This window comes from Medicago truncatula, chromosome 4 (assembly GCF_003473485.1).
Source record: "Medicago truncatula cultivar Jemalong A17 chromosome 4, MtrunA17r5.0-ANR, whole genome shotgun sequence".
NCBI lineage: Eukaryota > Viridiplantae > Streptophyta > Magnoliopsida > Fabales > Fabaceae > Medicago > Medicago truncatula.
Genome location: NC_053045.1, coordinates 37,079,334 through 37,098,643, shown reverse-complemented (window position 1 = coordinate 37,098,643; position 19,310 = coordinate 37,079,334). Strand labels below are relative to the sequence as shown.

The 19,310-nt window shown below is 32.7% G+C and overlaps 1 protein-coding gene across 1 annotated transcript; it reads left to right on the top strand.

The window, feature by feature from the left end:
- The first annotated feature begins 7,632 nt into the window (after positions 1 to 7,632).
- Positions 7,633 to 18,594, top strand: LOC11438136 (vanillin aminotransferase). The gene is made up of 19 exons (XM_003607250.4): positions 7,633 to 7,806; positions 9,460 to 9,602; positions 10,338 to 10,422; positions 10,600 to 10,672; positions 12,727 to 12,824; positions 14,430 to 14,522; positions 14,896 to 14,969; positions 15,057 to 15,095; positions 15,202 to 15,290; positions 15,376 to 15,452; positions 15,536 to 15,610; positions 16,286 to 16,333; positions 16,434 to 16,517; positions 16,607 to 16,694; positions 16,772 to 16,850; positions 16,951 to 17,041; positions 17,120 to 17,198; positions 17,567 to 17,682; positions 18,328 to 18,594. Exons 1-19 carry the CDS (start codon positions 7,771 to 7,773, stop codon positions 18,400 to 18,402), a joined length of 1,542 nt encoding a protein of 513 aa, XP_003607298.1. The 5' UTR covers positions 7,633 to 7,770; the 3' UTR covers positions 18,403 to 18,594.
- The last annotated feature ends 716 nt before the right edge of the window (positions 18,595 to 19,310 follow it).

Below are 19,310 nucleotides of genomic sequence, written 5' to 3'. Positions count from 1 at the left end.
CAAAATAAAGTTAGCCAGCCTCTCCACACACTCCCCCACCAAATCCTCCTCCCAAGCAAATAATCTTCGCCTCCACCTCCACGCACCCTCATCTGCTTCCCACCCCAACAAACACATCTCCCTTACTGTGACATTTTTGTTTTCCGACAACTCAAAAAGTCTAGAAAACGACACTGCTAACGGAACATCTACCAACCAAGCATCCTCCCAAAACAAGGTATTACTCCCATCTCCTACCTTCCTGACTATGTTATCAACCAACCAAGTAGGCTCCGCCAACCCCACACCAGCTCTAATATGGTTTAACTGACGCCACCAAATCGACCCTACTCCCTCACCAAACAGCACTCTCCCTCCAACTTCTCCGTATTTCGCACGCAACACCACATTCCACAAACTCTTCCGCTCCTCCAACACCCTCCACACCCATTTCCCTAATAAAGAAATATTAAACTCCCGCAACCTTTTAACCCCAACCCCCCATTCTCCTTTTTCAAACAAATATCATCCCATTTAATCCATGAAATTTTCCTAGAATCCTCACTACCACCCCAAAAAAAATTAATAAACAAAGAGTCAAGGATAGAAATGATACCTGAAGGAGCTTTGAAGAAAGAAAAGAAATAAACCGGAATGGACGACAGAACGGACTTTAGCAAAACCAACCTACCACCCAAAGATAAATTTTTACACTTCCATCCAGATAAACGCCTACGAATTCTTTCAACCTTTGTTTAAAGATCTTAAATGATTTGACAAAGAACTTATCTATGTGACAAAATGTTTTTAAAGAAGGCTATAGTTCAAATGAATCTATGTCTGCATAATTCAATCCTCATTTTTTTTATGTTTGCCAACACATTCAAGTGGTATCATTGCTCGATCTCACTCCTAAGATTGAGAGAACTTTACTTTGCGAGAGTAAAGATCATTTATAGTTGGAAATCAAAGTAAAGTGGTTTGATTTGTTTAGTGTTTTTATTTAAAAAAAAATTCAAAACTTTAGAAATCAAAGCTTTTTTAAAAAAAAAAATGTTTTTATCTTTAAAAACTTCAAATTGACAAAAATAGTTTGCTTTAAGAATAATATTGAAGTTAGTAAAAAAATAAGAGGTATTAGCAGCAAAGCTACTCATCTAATGATAATCTTGTTTTCTGACAACAATTGTTTTGTGTTTTTCAAAATGTGTTTTAAAAAAAGTTGAGTTTTACTTTTTTATGTGAGTAATCATTCTTCAGTGATATCTTAAGTACTATTCAAGATCTCTTTATTAATATCTTGCAAAATATTCGATGATATTTTGGTTAATAAAAAAAAAACCTCTTACGAGTGAAATTTTGAAGTCGGTCCTAGTTTTTTTAGTAAGAGAAATTTCACATTTTTTTTAAATTTTATTTCTCCTTCGTTCATCGAGGATGATGGTTTTAGGTCATTTTTTGACCTAAAATCACTCATCTACATCTTGTTTGTGTTGGAACAAAATGTGTTTAACATTAACCCTTAAGAGTTTTGATGATAACAAGGTATTAAAAATTGTCAATTGGATATGCTAATATTTGTTCAAGTGTATAGGACTATAGACAAAATTTGACATCTTAAAAAGGTCTTGGAAGAACAATAAAGAGCAAAGGAATCAACAAAAAGGGAAGCTTAAAACGTCTGAAGAAAACTGCACCTGAAGACAAAGTGCTCTTGAAGTGATGGCGTCATCAGTAGCAAGTTCATCAGAAGCGAGTTCATCAGAAGCAAGTTTATCAGAATCTAAAAATCACCAGAAGTTGTAGATGCAACTTAAGGCTTCAAAAGCTGTTTAATGGATTCAACCTCGTCTAAAGATTGCAGAAGACTGAAAAAGTGAAGCAACGACTATTTTGAAAGGATTTGAAGGCACTGGATGCTTGTTCTTTAAAGAGCGTTGACAAAGTACGTTTGTACGAAGTGTACAACCACTACCTCCACTACTCTGTTTTTGTCTCTGTTACAAGACAAGAAAACACAACTCTGCCTGCAACGATGTTCCTTCACAATGAGAATGCATTTGAAATTGACCCTTCTTAGGACAATAACCATATCAGGCAAAAGAACATTGGTGATTGATCAAAAGCTTCAAACGACTCTATTTTGAATGTGCTGGCAATTCAACGTCTCTTTCACATCTCTATATAAAGGAGTGAAGACTCAGAGTTTAAATAGAACAATACCAAGTATTACAAGAGCAAAAAAAAACTCTGCTGAAATTGTTCTGCATTCAAAAGTTCACTTAGAATTTCTTATCAACTTTCATATCTTAGAAATTCTAGAGTCTTTAGAGTCTGTATCTGATTTGTACTGTGAACACCACTGATTGTATATCAAGTGTTCAACCTCAAACATTTTTCTTGTAATTCTGTTTGAATTTAGAAGTCTCTTGCAGTCGTGCTTGAGCATTAGAAGTCTCTTGATTGTGTTCAGGAGCATAGGAAGTCTCTTGCAGTTGTGCTTGAGCAATTTGAAGTCTTTTGCTAGTTTTAGCAGTGAGCAATTGTAATCAGATATTACTTAGAGAATTCTCCTTGAAAGTGCAAGGGGGACATGACTGACTTCCAGTTTGTAGAAGGAACCTGTATAAATTGCTTTGTGTCTCTCTTCTCTCTCTCTATGCTTATCCGCTGCAATTAGTTCTGAACATCACTTCAGAAGTAGAACTCTATCTGCTTCTGATCAGTGTTTTCAGCTTAGGAGAAAAAGAAGAGAAAGCCAACACAATTCAACCCCCCCTTCTTGTGTTTTTCTCACCTTCAGTTTCCCCTTTATTTCAATCTAAATAAGTGGTTTTCACATATATCCGATTTTTCTTTTTGTGTTTTTTGTGATTTCGTCGTCTAAGTGCGGCGCTGTGTTGTTCATCGTCTTGTACGACGTTTGATTTCGCGTCTTGTCATGGTGTTCAATTAATTCTTATTGAAAGATTGACTTCAATTGATAATTTGGGCGTCAACATTGCAGATCTGGAAGCATGAGTATTTCGGTAACTTAGATTTTATCATATTATTTGTAGGCATTTTGTCGTTGTATGCTATTAACTCGACTCAAGTTCCAAACGAATCTTTTATTTAGCTCAAGTTTGGTTAGTTTAAAGGTCACAAACAACTCGGTTTGACTTGTCATGTTCAACTCGAATGATATAATGTAAAAAAATAATCAAAAAAGTAAAAGAAAACTTTGACATTTTAATCTTTCTTTTAAAAAGAAAAAAATTGAATTAAAATGAAATAAAACTATCATAGGCATATATTGTTTAAAGGACAAACAAAGATAGAAAGCTTATGCATGTATTAAATATGCAAATAAATATAGATAACTAAACACATAGCATAACAAGCCAGAAAGAACCAAAAACAATAATATAAAAAAGCATGCTAAAATTAGTATATGTAATTTCACACATGCGCACACACAAACATATACATATAATCATGTCAATTTATTAATGCTTTGTTCAACTTAATTTCTAGCTCAAGTTAAACTCATTTGGATAATGAACCAAGTTAAACGAATTAAATATGGAGTTGAATTCTGAACGAGTGAATAAGCATAAAAACATTAAAATTGTAACTTTCGTTAACGTCAACCCACCCCACCCACCACCCCCACCCCTGACTTTTAAAGAAACTTTAAACCTCCCGAAATTGTTTTGTTTTAACCTGTTAAACCCTATGGCGTGGCAGTGTATACATGGATTGAACGCTATGTCACGTCACAGGGGGTTCAAGTTTTAGAGGAGGGAGAGGAAGGAGAGCAAAATCCCTCGTAAGCTCATTTATTGCTCCCCCTCAAATTGGAGTTTTTTGGAGGGGAGGTGAGGGAATCATAAACGAGTTAATGCAATTTTAATTACATTCACATAATTATCCTCATATTTATTTTTAAATGACAAAATCATCCTTATTAAAAATTTTAAGTGTTTTCAATATATTGTTTATTACCCTTTTTTCTTAACGTGCCTACATCATCCTTTTTTTTTAGTAGAACCGCATATTCTTCTCTTCTAATATTTTTTTTACGAGATTTTTTTTACTTACGTTGCTCTCATTTTTTTATTTAATATTTTTTAATTGTAATATTAAAACATTATATTTTCCTAGATTATTTTACAATTATATTTTATAAATCAGTGCTCTAATATTTATGAATATATCTAATATCTTGTCAGAAGTTTTGTGTATGATTATTTATGGAGTTTTCGGTTACTGAGCTTTCATGTTTAATTTTTTATGAAGTGAATAATTTAAAAATCGTAATACTATTTTAAGATTAGAGGGATAAAAAAGTAATTTAGTTTTAAAATCCCTCCCCTCTCTTTGTGAACCAAACATATATTTGATTAAAATCTCTCCCCTCCCATCATTTGAACCAATCATATATTTAATTGAAATATCTCCCCTTCCATTTCCTCCCTTTCCCTCCCCTCCATTAAAACCCCTCCCTCCCTCCCCTTCGTTGAACCAAACGGACCATACTTCACCGAGATCTTATAACCCCATATAGTTGCAGTGTATCTCTTTCGCTAACATTGGATGCAATGGTGATTTCTAGGATCTAATTAGTGAAGCCAACAAAAGTAACACTTATTCTTCGTGGGTGTTTGGTAACCCAATAGTCAGGGTCGGCCTTAAGATTTTTAATGTCATGGGTGAATTAATAACATTATTTCATTTTAATTATTTGAATGTTTTTTTTTTTTTTTTTTTTTTACATTTTTTATTGCAAAATATTCATTCATAATCAAAGTTCTTTAAAAACATATTTTCAATATAATTAATTAAAAGCAATTTAAAAAGAAATATATCTATGTAGTACTAACTACTACATAAAAATAATAATTTTGGTGCCCCAATAAAAATGGTGCCCTGAGCTCCCACCCCTCGAGCCCGCCCTCAGGGCCACCCCTGCCATTAGCTCACCGCTACCTCAAGTTTAAGACCCTTTTCACCGCAATTTTCTAAAGCACCCTAGCTTTTATCCAACGTACGGTAGCACCGTAACTTTTTGAAATATCCAAACACACACGAATTATTTTTATAAAAAAGGAAAAGGAAAGCAAAAACTATGACACGACTTTAGAGGAACAAGTTTTCCTTAAATATTTTTCAATAAGTAACTCAATTCTAGGATGAATAACATCTAAAATGAAGAGGGAAAGGTATGTTTTATGGCTTCTTAGTGGAAGAGAGAATCAATATAAGTCTTTTCTTCATAGTTAATGTGATTTATGTAAGTAGTCAAATCTAAGAGACATCCAAGAGAAGAGGTTGGCGGCATGATATATAAGTAGGAGATTATGGATCATATTGATGGGATGAATGAAAACAATTTCAATAATGTGATGAGTAAGTTGTATCCCTCAAATGTGTTGTACCACGTACACTAACAAAACTTCCTTTGTTTTATGTACATTAGCGCCGATCAATCTTCTTTGTCGATGGTTAAAGATTTAATATTGAACTAACATAGTCGAATCTAATCCAACTGATGTGAGTTTGTTTTGATTTTTCTGTTTAGAGTTTTGAATATGTAAATTTTTTGGTTCATTCATCGCTTAACAATTTTTACTGTGTGATTCATGTAGGGAACTAGACAGTTACCTAATGTATGTTTTATGATCTTCTATTTAGAGCGCGTGTGATATTGGTGTATGTGCGTCCAGATCGTTTTATTAACAAAAGGTGTTGTCGTAGCAAGATTTTTTTTTTTTGAGCTAACATTGTAAATGTTTTCAACTAATTAGGTTTATGAAGATTGCAATCTTCAACTTTTGAGTGGTAAAAACTATTCATTTCATTACCGACGGTGAATGAAAACATTTCTTTCTTGCACACATATATCTCGGGTAGGGAAGGTAAAAAAATCCGCACCTGTGAATATTTTAACTACCCGGAGCAAATAACTTAATAAATATTCATGGATAAAATAAACGGATATTTTAACTACCCGCTAATTAATGGATACGGATGCGGATTTAACGGTATCCGCATCCGCGGATATCCATTTCCGCTATTAAACTGAATAAATTACATAAATAATAACCTAATAACTTTCAATTTCCTAAGCAAAAACCCTCGATATTGTGAGTGTTATTACGATCCTTTAAAAAGAAGTGAAAATAATTGTAATTGTTGACGCAAGAAGCTTTGTTTCCGAGTTTCACTTAAGCTTTTGTTAAATAAAAAAACTTTATTTTTATTAAATGTCAAAGACTTTATTTATGTTTTTGTTAAATCAATGATCTTTGTTATTATTGTAATGTATGAATATTATGTTTTGCTAAGAAGAAAATAAAATGCATGTGATGAACCTTTGTTTCTAAATTTTAGTTAAAACAAATAAACAAATTTTTTTGTAAATGTTATCCATAAATATTTGCATAAACCCTCAAAATCCACGGATTACCCGATATCCGCGCGGATATTGATAAGATACAAATTTCATATTTATCCGACGAAGCGGATGTGTATATCACACACTACTCGCATCCATGGATATCCATTTACGTCCCTAATTTAAAGGGGAAAATTATCAAGCTTCGTGCTCCAATTACCGGAAAAAAAGGAATCGCTTATTTTTATTGTGAATATTGATATTTGTAGACTGTTTATTTTATTTTGCTTATGTTATTAGGCAACTTATATTTATTTTGTTTTTTTGTCGTTTTTCTTTTAACCTTTTACTTTTATTCTTATGGATTGATTATTTTTTGTTTTATTTTTCAAATTAAATTTTATACACAAATTTTTTTTATAAAGTATAAAAACTGAAATGAAATAAAATTTTAGTGAAAAATTAATTTAATAATATATAAAATATATTGGTGTAATAATCATTTTGGTCATGTAACGAGTAATTAAAATAGTCCTTCAATATATCAAAAATTTCAAAATAGTCATTGATTATGCACTGCATTGGTCAAAATAATTTGTGACATTAAAATGCTTCGTTAATATTAACATATAAGTCATTCAATATATTTATTTATTGTCATATTAGTCCTTATAAATAATTACTTACTGTCATTTCAGTACCTATATCAAAAGAGTTATTGTGAGTATCGATGAATTATTTTAGCTTGAGATTATTTTGACTAATAAACTGCACAATCAATAATAAATTATTTTAGAATTTTGATACATTAATAAATTATTATAACTACTTATTAGACATAGAGACCGAAAAATAACTATTACTTATAAAGTAAAATCAATCATCAAATATAAGCAATCACCTTATTTTATCAAACAAAAGTTTAACATACAGAAGACGTGGACATTTATCTTATCTCCAAAAGCGGAGCATGGAGCCGAGTTAAGTAAGGTTGAATGATTGCGTAATGAAGTGTTATTATTACCCCATTAGTATGCTAATCATCCATTAATATAAAAGATCCACCTAAAAAATAATTGAATTAAATTAAGAAGAAATGCATGAATGGTGGTGAATCAGAGTGGTCCAACTCCAAAGTAGAATCAAAACAAGAAATCCACATAGATAAACATATTCCTCATTTTCAGTGGAGCCCACCCGTTTCGTCTCATTAGTGGCTTATGATTACGATAGAGCTCAACTAATAATCAATTCAAACTAGTGCTCTCTCTCTCTCTCTCTCTCTCTCTCTCTCTCTCTGTGATTACGCATCACATTTGCAATATAAATCGGAACCTTCATTTCTTCTTCTTCTTCTTCACATTCATTCTTTCATCAACGTTTGTTTCAGTGATCTCACAAAATAATCAACCATGCATACTCTTGTTCGATCCACTCTCAGAACCAAGGCACGTCTTTTTCTTTTCCATTTTCATTTTCATTTTCATTTCTGCCAAATCCAATTCAACTTTCACTCATCACTCTAACATTTTTATATCAAAATTAATTTACATTTACGATTTCTGTTTCTGTATATATCAATCAGAATTGACCAAAATTCAAGCTTATGGAAATGGAAATCCACTAATCAATCATTTTAGAGACCGTATCATCACTCCAGCTTATTTTGTAAAAAAAAAAAAGAGAATCTGAAATTAATCTAAGAAAATGATTCTTAGAATATCATTTTTCTTTTTTTTTTAATCGGTCCTTAGAATATCTTTGGCGACTGTTAATCACCTTTTACCAAATTCTTTTTCTATGTTTAATTAGCTTTAATCACTTTTTTCGCTGCTGTTATCTTAAACAAAAAAGGTTATTTTCACACTCATGTGTATACACTCTACAAGGAACATAGATCGAAGGTGAATTTCAAAGTAGAAATATAAGAGAAATGATGCAAATTGCAATGTAATGAGAAAGAAAAGGGATAATGTGGGTGAGAAGGAAAAGGGATAATGTGAGTGAGAAAATTGAGATATGAAAATAAATGGTTGTATTTTAGAATACAACTACACTTTTAAGCTATTTCCTTTGTGTATGTTTGGTTCTGAGATAAAAATTGATTTTGATTGTATTGATTATGATTAAAAGTGAGTTGAAGGTATGGTAATTTGTGTTTGGATACATTCATATTCATGTAAAAGTGAGTTAAACTTTATATTTGTATGTAAAAATCAATTTTGCTCGAAAACAACCTAACATGTTAGAATCAATTCTACACTTCTAGAATCAATTTTGTCACCCATAGATTATTTGATTTCTTTCCACTTGACTACAATAGCTTAGATAGCGGTGGGAATTTTGGGGTATTCCTCGTATACTACATTAGATTTACAACAGCATTTACATTTCTATACCTTTGGTTTTTCGAATTTTGAAATAATTGCTCTAGTAATTCCAAGAATCAATTATACACCTGAATCTGCTAATGTCTAGTTTTTATGCTTTTAGATTTCTTGTATTTCATTGTTCTTTTCCTTTCTATATCCTTAGGCTTTGTTTGCGAGTTTGGAAGGGAAGGGAGGGGAAGGCTTGGGAAAAAAGGAATAAGTAAGTGGAAGAAATAGAGGAAAATGGGAGAGGAGGGCTTTGGGGGGTTAACTTTTCTTCATAATACAAAACCCTCCTCATTTGGAGGAACTAAAAAATTGTATTGGAGGAGGGTTTTGGAGGGTTAATAAGAATTCTTCAAATTTAATTTATGTTGTTATAATATTTTTAAAATTAAAAATAAAGTAATCATATGCATTAATTTATCATTCTCTAAAAAACTATTCTTTTAAATTTTTTGAAAGATTTCTCTATTTTTCCTCATATTTTGCACCCCTCAAAGCCTTTCCTTTCCTTCCCCTCCAAACTCCCAAACAAAGCCTTAATAAAAAATTCATTATCAGTAAAATAAGGTTAAATTAAAATTTTTGCGGTTGTATCATTCTCCATAAATTCAAGAAATTGAGCATCTGTGAATGCTAAAAAAGAAGAAATATGAATATGTTAAGCAACCCTGTCTGTCACTAGTTTTTTTTGTCTTACTATGGTTATGTTTTTCTTATTTACAGTCTACTTCAGCTTTAGCATCTGCAGCAGTTTCCAGAAGTTTTCAAGAAACTCTACTTCAGGCTCCCTTATGGTCGAGGACAAGTAGTTCACAATCTTCTTTGGCAAAGGATAGTTCAACTTCTGATGCGAAAACTGGCCAAGGGTATATGGTTCTTCTGTGCTAACTGTTTACCACTTTTGTGTGTATGCTTTTAAGAACTGAACATAGCACTATTTTGTAGTTATCTAATTTGGCACCTTCTTATGTTAAGATTTTCAACAGACTAATTGTACTATGGCAGAGGCGTAAAAACCCTTTTACTATCTGTTGAAATTTGGGGCCTAACTCATCCTTACAAAACCAGCTTGTAAGGTGAGGATTGCCTCCTCTTTATAAACTCTTCTCAAGAGTCTTATCTATCTGATGTGGGACATGGGTTTTTCCCAATACACCCCCGTCACGCCCAGCACTCTTTGGGCTTGGTGCGTGAATCAGTAGGTGGCCCTTGAATTCGACAAGTTCTGATACCATGTAGAAATTTGGGGCCTAACTCATCCTCATAAGCCGGTTAGTGAGGATGAGTTAGGCCCCAAATTTCTACACTATCTAATGGGGGAATTGAATGATCGGGACAATCACTTTAAGCATGTGTTTGTAATTCAGATTCATTCACGGATGTAGTTGGATACATAATCTGATCCTTTCTCTTCTCTTTAGATTCCTATTGAGTTTTGTAACAGCTTTAAGTAACCATAGGTCAAGGAAAAACAATTCTGGGGGTGGGCCCATGCATGAAGTTTATATGTTTTTTAAATAGAAAAGAATTTAAAATTAATCTAAGTTTAAGCTTGATATGATTACCATGGGTAAATCTGCTGAAATTTTTGACTATTTCAGGTTCAAGAGCCATGATATGCTTGCCCCTTTCACTGCTGGGTGGCAGACTAATGAGTTGAATCCTTTGATTATTGAAAAGTCTGAGGTATATACTCCCATGCTATGTTTCTTTGATTTTTATTGTATTACTTCATTATAAAATATGTTAGTAATTATATTTTCATTTTGTTTTTATTCACAAGATAACTAGTTTTTGTGTGTATAACTTACCAGATTTAATTTGTTTTTTTGATTAAGTAATTTACCTGATTAACGAATCCAGGGAAGTTATGTATATGACATAAATGGGAAGAAATATCTTGACGCACTTGCTGGTCTATGGTCCACCGCTCTAGGTATATATGATATTTATTTCTGCCTTTTTATTTATTTCGTTATTTATCTTTCTTCCTGAGCTTTGAAATATCAAATTTCTCAATGACATATTCCTTTGGTTCATGTTCTCAATCCATCTTTAGCAGCAAGGGCACTATAAAATCTAACTAAGATAATATAGATACTTTCTCTCTCTTCAACCAACTTCTTAATTATGCCAAGTTGCTCAGGGACCCATCTCCCTTTTCTCTATTCTGGAAAGTTGTTTTTATTTGTTTCTCGGCAACAAGAATGAAAGGCAGAGATGTGTGACTATTTTTGCAGAATTCCCTGGTCATTGAACTTTAGGGGGATTGAAAGAGATACGATTCAAATTCATAAATCAGAAAGAATGACCTGTAAGGTCATGGATTGTGTTTCACTTGTGCTTAACAATGATAAAATTATATTAGAAAATGACTGAGTTACTGAAAGAGGAAGGAATTTGTGGTGCTTTCAAAGTGTGGTTTTGATATAATAAAAGAAAGATATTATCAGTTTGATAAGAACTGGATTTGAGAGAAGGAAAGAAAGAATTCTCAATTGGAATTGAATGAAAGAATTACACCAAGGTGTTCTAGAAACCTGAACTCTCCAGTTTCCACCCCACAAATTTCACCTTTTGGTATCTTTAGTTCTCCCTTTTCTCTCTTTTTATCCCCCTCACCATTTCTCTCAACTAACTAGCTGAAGGTAGTTATTTATTACAATGCACTTGTTTACTAACTGCTAAGGTTTCTTGAGAAGAAACAGAAGCAGGAATGGGATTATTCGTTCCTGTTTATTTTATTGAATCACAAAAGAGAGATACACAAGAGAGAATACTCTCTGCACACTGGTAATTTACTCAATTAAACAAATAAATCTTAACCTCCTAACTACACTTGGATATCCTTATATAGTCCTCCTAAGTTACAAAAGGATAACTACCAACTAACACCCTAACTAAACCTAACTGCCACCAGGGCTACAAAAGACCAATTTCTACACTAACTCAAACAGCAACTAACTAAACCAGGGAAATGAATAGTTAATGTACCACTTTTGTTCCCTCTTATGCTATAGACTTTAAAAGATGGAACCGCGGGAGTGCTGTTCCTAACACCAACAGAAGTTTAATCCTCTATTTCTCCTTACATACACAAGATTGCACCCTGTCAGATATGTTTGGTTAGACTTCTGTTAGTTAATTATAGAATATTTACATGTGTTAAATTTTTTTTAGAATATTTACATTTATGTCATCTTGTTAAATGCATTTGTTAAATCGTTAAATTACTGTGATTATCTATTTAATCGTGTGTATCTTTTACTACAAACAAGAAACCAATGTGCAAGCCTAGACACTCAATATTACCCAAATATTCTTTTTTTGAACATAGTACCACACCTAATACAATCCGTAGAGATCTGATCTCCTCACTGTTTTTCCTGCATAGTTCCACAAAATTCTGAAACACTTTTTCACTGTGTTTCTCCTGGTCCTAGGGTGTCTCGTGACTCTCTTCCCTAACCTTTCCCGTTGGCTGTGCTCAGATGTGGCCTTTCCGATCTTAGTTTCCCTTCCAACCTATAGCTGCTATGCATGCTTCCAGCCAATATTAGTGGTTAACTTTCTGGTGTGTTTTTCCTTTGCGGCTGCCATCTCAAGATTCTACACCTTATAGTTCCCTGTTTGGCTGATTGGCCACACTATTTCTACAGAGATAAGAGTACTAACTTTGTCAGTAAATTTGAATTTTCATTAATGCTCAGATTTCTTTGCAATTTAAGATAGTATCTGTTGATAATATATGATATTGCATAGTGTAATATTTGAAAAGCATCTTGTAGTATACGATATTATCAGTTAATTATAATTTACATTCAGATACTAACACACACAAAGGTGTATATTAATTAACATAGGAAAGTTGTAGCAAATGTAAATTCTATATATATATATATATATATATATATATATATACACACACACACATCTATCAGTTAATTTTTGTGTGAATGAAAGGGATTTAGAATGCATTTTATTTTGTAGGTGGAAGTGAGCAACGCCTGGTTGATGCTGCCACTGCACAATTAAAGAAGTTGCCATTTTACCATTCCTTCTGGAATCGAACCACAAGACCTGCATTGGTATTCATATCAATCTCTTATATCTAACTCAACATTATTTTATGCTTGCTTATTTTTCTTATTTATAATTTGCTTCTACATTATTTTTTCTTTCATTTGCTCTTCCCTTTTATACAAGAGATACAACACAATGGTCACGAGGCAAGATAGAGTTAAGAATGAATTCATTGGAGGAAATATCTAGGCAAAACATATTGGAAAAACTGCACAATCTAGCCTTAGGTAGTTCATGCATGCATCGCGAATGACTTGCAGAAACCCGAATAACGAGTACAAGCTTGAATAACATGTAGTTTTAGTATATTACTTTTATTAAAGCTTCTTTTGAGAAGCTATTATTTTTAACCTTTTGAGAAAGCACTAAAACGTCTTTCTTTGAATAAGGTTGTTGCTCTTTTTTGTTTTTGAAAACCTTATAATTAGTATAATATTTTTAAATATATTCCTATGATTGATTTTTTTAATAGTACTAATGAATGGACCCTACATCATATGAATAACAGTCCAGTAATTAAACTTGGACAAACTATCAAGAAGGATTTAAATTTAAACGGCTTCTTTTTAGACATGATTTACTATAGGATATTATTGTAGTGCTCGAGGGAGTCACGAGAAAGAAGGGTTGAATTTCGATGTGACCCTTGAAAATTTTCGAACCTAAAAGTATTGAAGCTTCTCTAAAGTTGTTGCTTGGAGTTCAGATGGTTAGTCAGAGTATTACAGAAGCTTTTAAGTTTTATAATTTGAATCTTTCAGAATGTGGTAATGCGGTATTTGAAAAATAATTTAAATAAACTTTATATTACCAATTTATTATATGAGATTATAATAAACACGTGTTTGAATGAAGTTCTTTTAAGTAATTTAACTGTAAAGGTAATTATTGATTGCATAACGTGTTCAATAAAAAACTGATACTTGCAGTTTTATCAATTACTTGCTGGACTTTATATTTGAATAGAAGCTTGTTGAAGATGTATGTAATATGACAAACATTTCTTAATACAAGCAGATGCTTCTTAGTCGAATCTGATAAAAAAGAAAATGAATGAGTAGAGATAAAGTATATTCTATATTAAGATTTATCCCAGTTCATAGTGCTTTTCAATGTTCCTAAATTGATGGTAGGTGTTAACATTATTTGCCCGTGTCAGAGAGAGTAAAATGTACTTTTGAAGATCTTTCATATATTGTTCACACTACCAAGACGGTTGCTTACTTTCAAATGTACTAAAGTGCAGCACCTTTTTATCTATCAATGGACAGGAGTGTAATTTTTCAATTAGATGGTAGCCTCTTGTAAAATTCAGGGTAATAATTCTTTCAATATAATCACTAGGTTTCCCTTTTTAGATGGAAGGCCTACTGTAACTTACACTCTCTGCAAAGGAAAGGGAATTTTACCCTTTTAATTGCGGGGAGGGAAATGATGGTCAATGATATTTTGGTTTATTTAAACTATCCTACTCCTATTCAGGCCAAACCTTCTAGGTGCCTTTCACTGCAAAAAATCAATTACCTTCCTGTCATGCACACAGTTGATGTTGATTTTTTTTCTTTCTTTTTCCATTTTGAAATTTAATTAATATATATTTCTTTATACAGGATCTAGCCAAGGAGCTACTAGAACTTTTTACAGCCAGAAAAATGGCCAAAGCTTTTTTTGTTAATAGTGGCTCAGAAGCCAACGACACTCAGGTGTGTTTGATTAATTATCCTCTTATTTGTTACTGTCTCATAGTTTCTCCAATACATTTTCGTTCAACTGTAGGATAAATATATCAAATCAAATGTGTTTACTTTCTCTGTCAAAATAAAAGTTTAGCATAAAAAATGTAAACTTGAATAAATATGCAACAGCTACCTTCAGCAAGGAAAAAAAGAAAGTTATCAAGCATCTAAATATAGAAGACTAAATGAAATATATTCTCAACCGAATGTGGTCTTCTGAAAATAAATGTAACCCATGTAAGGGTTTGAGTAGATGTCGTGTCAACGTATTTTGAAACGTACAATTTATGCAGGATAAATTTTAGCTATATTTCACATTCATATATATTTTTTCTCACAGGTAAAACTTGTATGGTATTATTACAATGCACTTGGAAAGCCAGATAAGAAGAAGTTCATAGCTCGCACTAAATCGTATGCTTGACATCCTAATCAATTCTGTTGTCTCTAATATACCTGAAAAGCATGTATAGTAGCTCATGTATTTCTACATTTTGTCAGGTATCATGGTTCAACTTTGATAGCAGCCAGTCTTTCTGGGTACCACAAACAACTATTTTTTCCAGTAAACTTGTGCTTATGTAGAACGGTTTAATGTTATTTATAAAAATTCTTTATTCAATTATCTGGACAATGTGTATTTCAGTCTTTCGGCTTTACATCAAAAGTTTGATCTGCCAGCTCCTTTTGTTTTGCATACTGATTGTCCACACTACTGGCGGTATCATCTTCCAGGTTATTATTTAGATTGACGTGTTTCACTAATATTTTAGATATCTATCTTAAGGTGTAAATGTTATGCATGCTTATGACATCTCAGGTGAGACAGAGGAAGAGTTCGCAACCAGATTGGCCAACAATTTGGAAGAGTTAATTCTGAAAGAGGGACCAGAGACAGTAATAATATATGAATATGCTTAAAAAGTGTTTCCTTCTACTGGAACATCAACATTATCACTGATTTTTTTGTTTTGTTACAGATTGCTGCATTTATTGCAGAACCAGTGATGGGGGCTGGTGGTGTAATACTTCCACCAGCAGCTTATTTCGACAAGGTATTTTCTCGTCATCAATGATTCAGACTTGACTTCCACATTTTCAAGCTGGGTTCAAGGATTGTTGGGCATGAAAAAACATTCTCTATTTCCATTTTTCAGTTTCTTACAAAAAATCACTTTGTTTTCACCTTATTTTCAGTTTTCAAGGATTTCTGTATGAAATGGTGAAAACAAAATTATTAAGAAAGCAAAATGTTTTCTAATTTATCAAACCAAATAGCCCTAAAAGGTGCTTTTAAGTGTTTACAGTAATGCATTTTCATTTGTATTCTCGGTCCTAGAGATGAAAAATTACTAGAAGGAATTATTTGTAAAGTATTTCTAGTTTAACAGTTAGATGATGTTAGGATTACTAGTCTAGTAATACCAGGCTTCTGCTTGAACTAGTAATTGAAGTATTTGACCCAAGTATTACTCACGTATATATAAACAGGTGTATTTTTGTGTAACATCTTAGTTCTTATCTAATAATTCGTTGTTGGCTGTATTATTCTTTTTATGATTATTATTGTCTAAACTCTGAAAAAGCTTATTAACAGGTGGAATAAATTGAATAAAGTAGGATGAATATATGGAATGGGGTGGAACTAATGCCATTTTCCATTTTGAAAACTGATGCCATGCATAATTTGCTCCTCCATTTTTTTCTTATAGCATTTAATTCTTATGTAGATCCAAGCTGTTGTCAAGAAGTATGATATCCTTTTTATTGCAGATGAGGTACTTCCTTAGCTCTTCAAATACTATTATATAAGATATCCTGTTTGGAGTTTTCCATTCTGATTGCTGTCTTATATTTCTCTTTGTACTTTTTTTTAAGGTAATCTGTGCCTTTGGGAGGCTTGGGTATATGTTTGGATGTGACAAATATAACATTAAGCCAGACCTTGTTTCCTTGGCAAAGGTAAAATTGAACAGCTCTAATTACATATTCACCTTTTCATAATTTTTTGAAGTTAGCACCATGTTTCTCATTTTCTGCTTGACTTCTAGGCACTTTCTTCTGCATACATGCCAATTGGAGCTATCCTTGTGAGCCCTGAAATTATAGAAGTAATACATTCACAAAGCAACAAACTTGGTATAACGGTTCATTTTCATTCATTCAACACCTCATCTTTAGGTTTAGTATTTTTGACACATGTTTGCTTATTTTAGGTGTATTTTCTCATGGGTTCACTTATTCTGGGTCACCCGTACCTTGTGTCGTTGCACTTGAAGCACTCAAGATCTACAAGTGTGTTTCTTAATTTCTACCATTTTAAAACTAATATGAAGCTTATTGTATCCACTTTCATCATTTGGCTGTGGAATGTGACAATTCCTTATCTTCACAGGGAAAGAAATATTGTTGATGTAGTGAACAAGATAGCACCAAAGTTCCAGGATGGCGTAAAAGCGTTTTCTGACAGTCCCATCATTGGAGAGGTATATATTATTTGCTGGTTCATTTTAAGTTTGTGGTTGATATAAATGCATGAAAATGTAACACTTCTCGATCTGCAGATACGGGGAACTGGCTTGATCCTAGCGACTGAGTTCGTAGACAACAAATCACCCAATGATCCATTTCCTCCTGAATGGGGCAAGTTCAAGACTTATTTTTCACCCATTCCTTTGCCCATTTAATTTTTACAACATGACTTATTTTATTCTGTCTGGTGAAATTACGAGTAGTTTAAGCAGCATACTATTTAATATATGACTATCCTTTGATAAATACACAATCGGAGTGAGACATATCAATATTTAGCAGGCTTCCTCCATTCAAGTTTAGGATCTATAAACGATAGATCTATTTCTCTTTAGGTCTATAATGGCTCATTTTGCCGTCTTACTCTTCTTTTTTGTGGTAAAGCAACTTACTGGTTTAAACTTTGAACATGCATGTTGTTTTTATGTCGATGTGGGCATGTTTACCAGTTTGTTCTAACACTATGATGTACATTACAGGAGTAGGTGCCTATTTCGGAGCACAGTGCGAGAAGCTTGGGATGTTAGTTCGTGTAGCTGGGGATAATATCATGATGTCTCCACCATTTATTATATCACCTGAAGAAGTTGACGAGGTAACTTTTCAAGCAAACTTCTGTTCTTTCCACTTCATTAAATTGAAGAAAGTTTTCTTAAAATTTAACATCTGGAGCAGAAATAAGTATCACAAAAATTAAATTATTGAATATGACCAGCATGAAGAAACATACTTTTCTGTTCAATCATCCTAGGTTCTTCAGTGACCTCATTGGCGGGGACATGCATACATCATAAATACTCTTATCTATATTGCAAAATTTCAAATGAGGGAATATACATACATAAATACTCTTTTATTTGAGTGGACTTGCTTTAAAAATTGTACAAAGTAATTGGGAAAAAAAAATTGGCCACACATCGAAACATACAAGTCAATCGGCCGCTGCACATTCCCATCAGGGAAACTCTTGTTTCAAACTGAATTGATTGCATCTGCCCAAATTGATTGACTAGTTAGTATGATGGCCTATGGTTCTATTGAACTTTTGCTGCGACTTTTTAAAGATTCAAAAGACCAACAGTCGCATGTTTCCTCTGCAAACAAGCATAACATAAACATTAACTTGTGTATTATCTCCCTCCTTTATATTGTTATTCAGTAGACAATTTTTGCTAAATGATACTGCAGATTTTAAATTTGGATTTTATTATAAGTGAGATTTGTATTCCTTTTTCCCCAGTTAATCAGCATTTATGGTAAAGCTTTAAGAGAAACGGAAAAGAGAGTACAAGAGCTCAAGTCTCAACGCAAGTAGCTGAGGCAGATGATGACGATGAAATAATAAACTCTACTTCCTTTGTGTGAAGAGGAGGTTTTTAATGTAATAACTTATCAGGAAAATTTCTTAATAGAAACTTTGTTCCAACTTTTTCGTTCTTGTAAATATTAGTGTGTGTGCGTAATTCGGATCCTTATTAAAGTAAACTGCAAAGGGGGCACTTCCAAATTTTAGCATTAAACTTTAATATCATGGGAAGGGGTGAGATCGATACTCGTAATCCAGTACGGTGATGAAGATGACCGTAGACAATCCAGTAATGCTCGCCACACATCATATTGTTATATCGAGCATCTGAAGTTGAGCCAACAAAATTAAGGAAAATACTTCGGGTGACTGAGTTTTGGTGACGTATATTTAAGGGTTAATAGTCTTTTACCCCCCCTGTAATATAAGTTATTTTCGGTTTTCCCTCTGTAAAATAGTTTTTTTGAATTTCATCCTTGTAATTTGAAGATTTTTTGGTTTTGGACCTTCATGGAAAATTTTACCCCCTGTAATTTGAGCAAATTTAGGTCTAATCCCTTGTAATTTGAGAAAATTTCGGTTTAACCCCCATGTTAATTTGAGCAAATTTCGGTTTACCCCCTGCCATATCTTCGATTTTGTACAGTTAAAATTCATGAAGGTCTAAAACCAAAAATCTTCAAATTACAAGGACGAAATCCAAAAAATATATTTTAAAGGGGGTAAAACCGGAAATGACCTATATTACAGGGGGTAAAACACTATTAACCCTATATTTAATTGACATACGAATGATTAAACTAATATCTTGTAAAAAAAAACACAACACAAGGAATGTAAGACTAAATCAGATTTTGTGATGCACAATAAAAGACACCCGATATTACTTTTTAGTGATCACAGTGTCACACCAGTCT

What these genes read in the sequence shown, in the direction of transcription:
- LOC11438136 (XM_003607250.4), top strand. Translation starts at nt 7,771, where the DNA reads ATGCATACTCTTGTTCGATCCACTCTCAGAACCAAG. An exon ending in TGATTATTGAAAAGTCTGAG is followed by an intron (nt 10,423 to 10,599) that starts GTATATACTCCC and finishes TAACGAATCCAG; the next exon opens with GGAAGTTATGTATATGACAT. An exon ending in TTCACAAAGCAACAAACTTG is followed by an intron (nt 16,695 to 16,771) that starts GTATAACGGTTC and finishes TGCTTATTTTAG; the next exon opens with GTGTATTTTCTCATGGGTTC.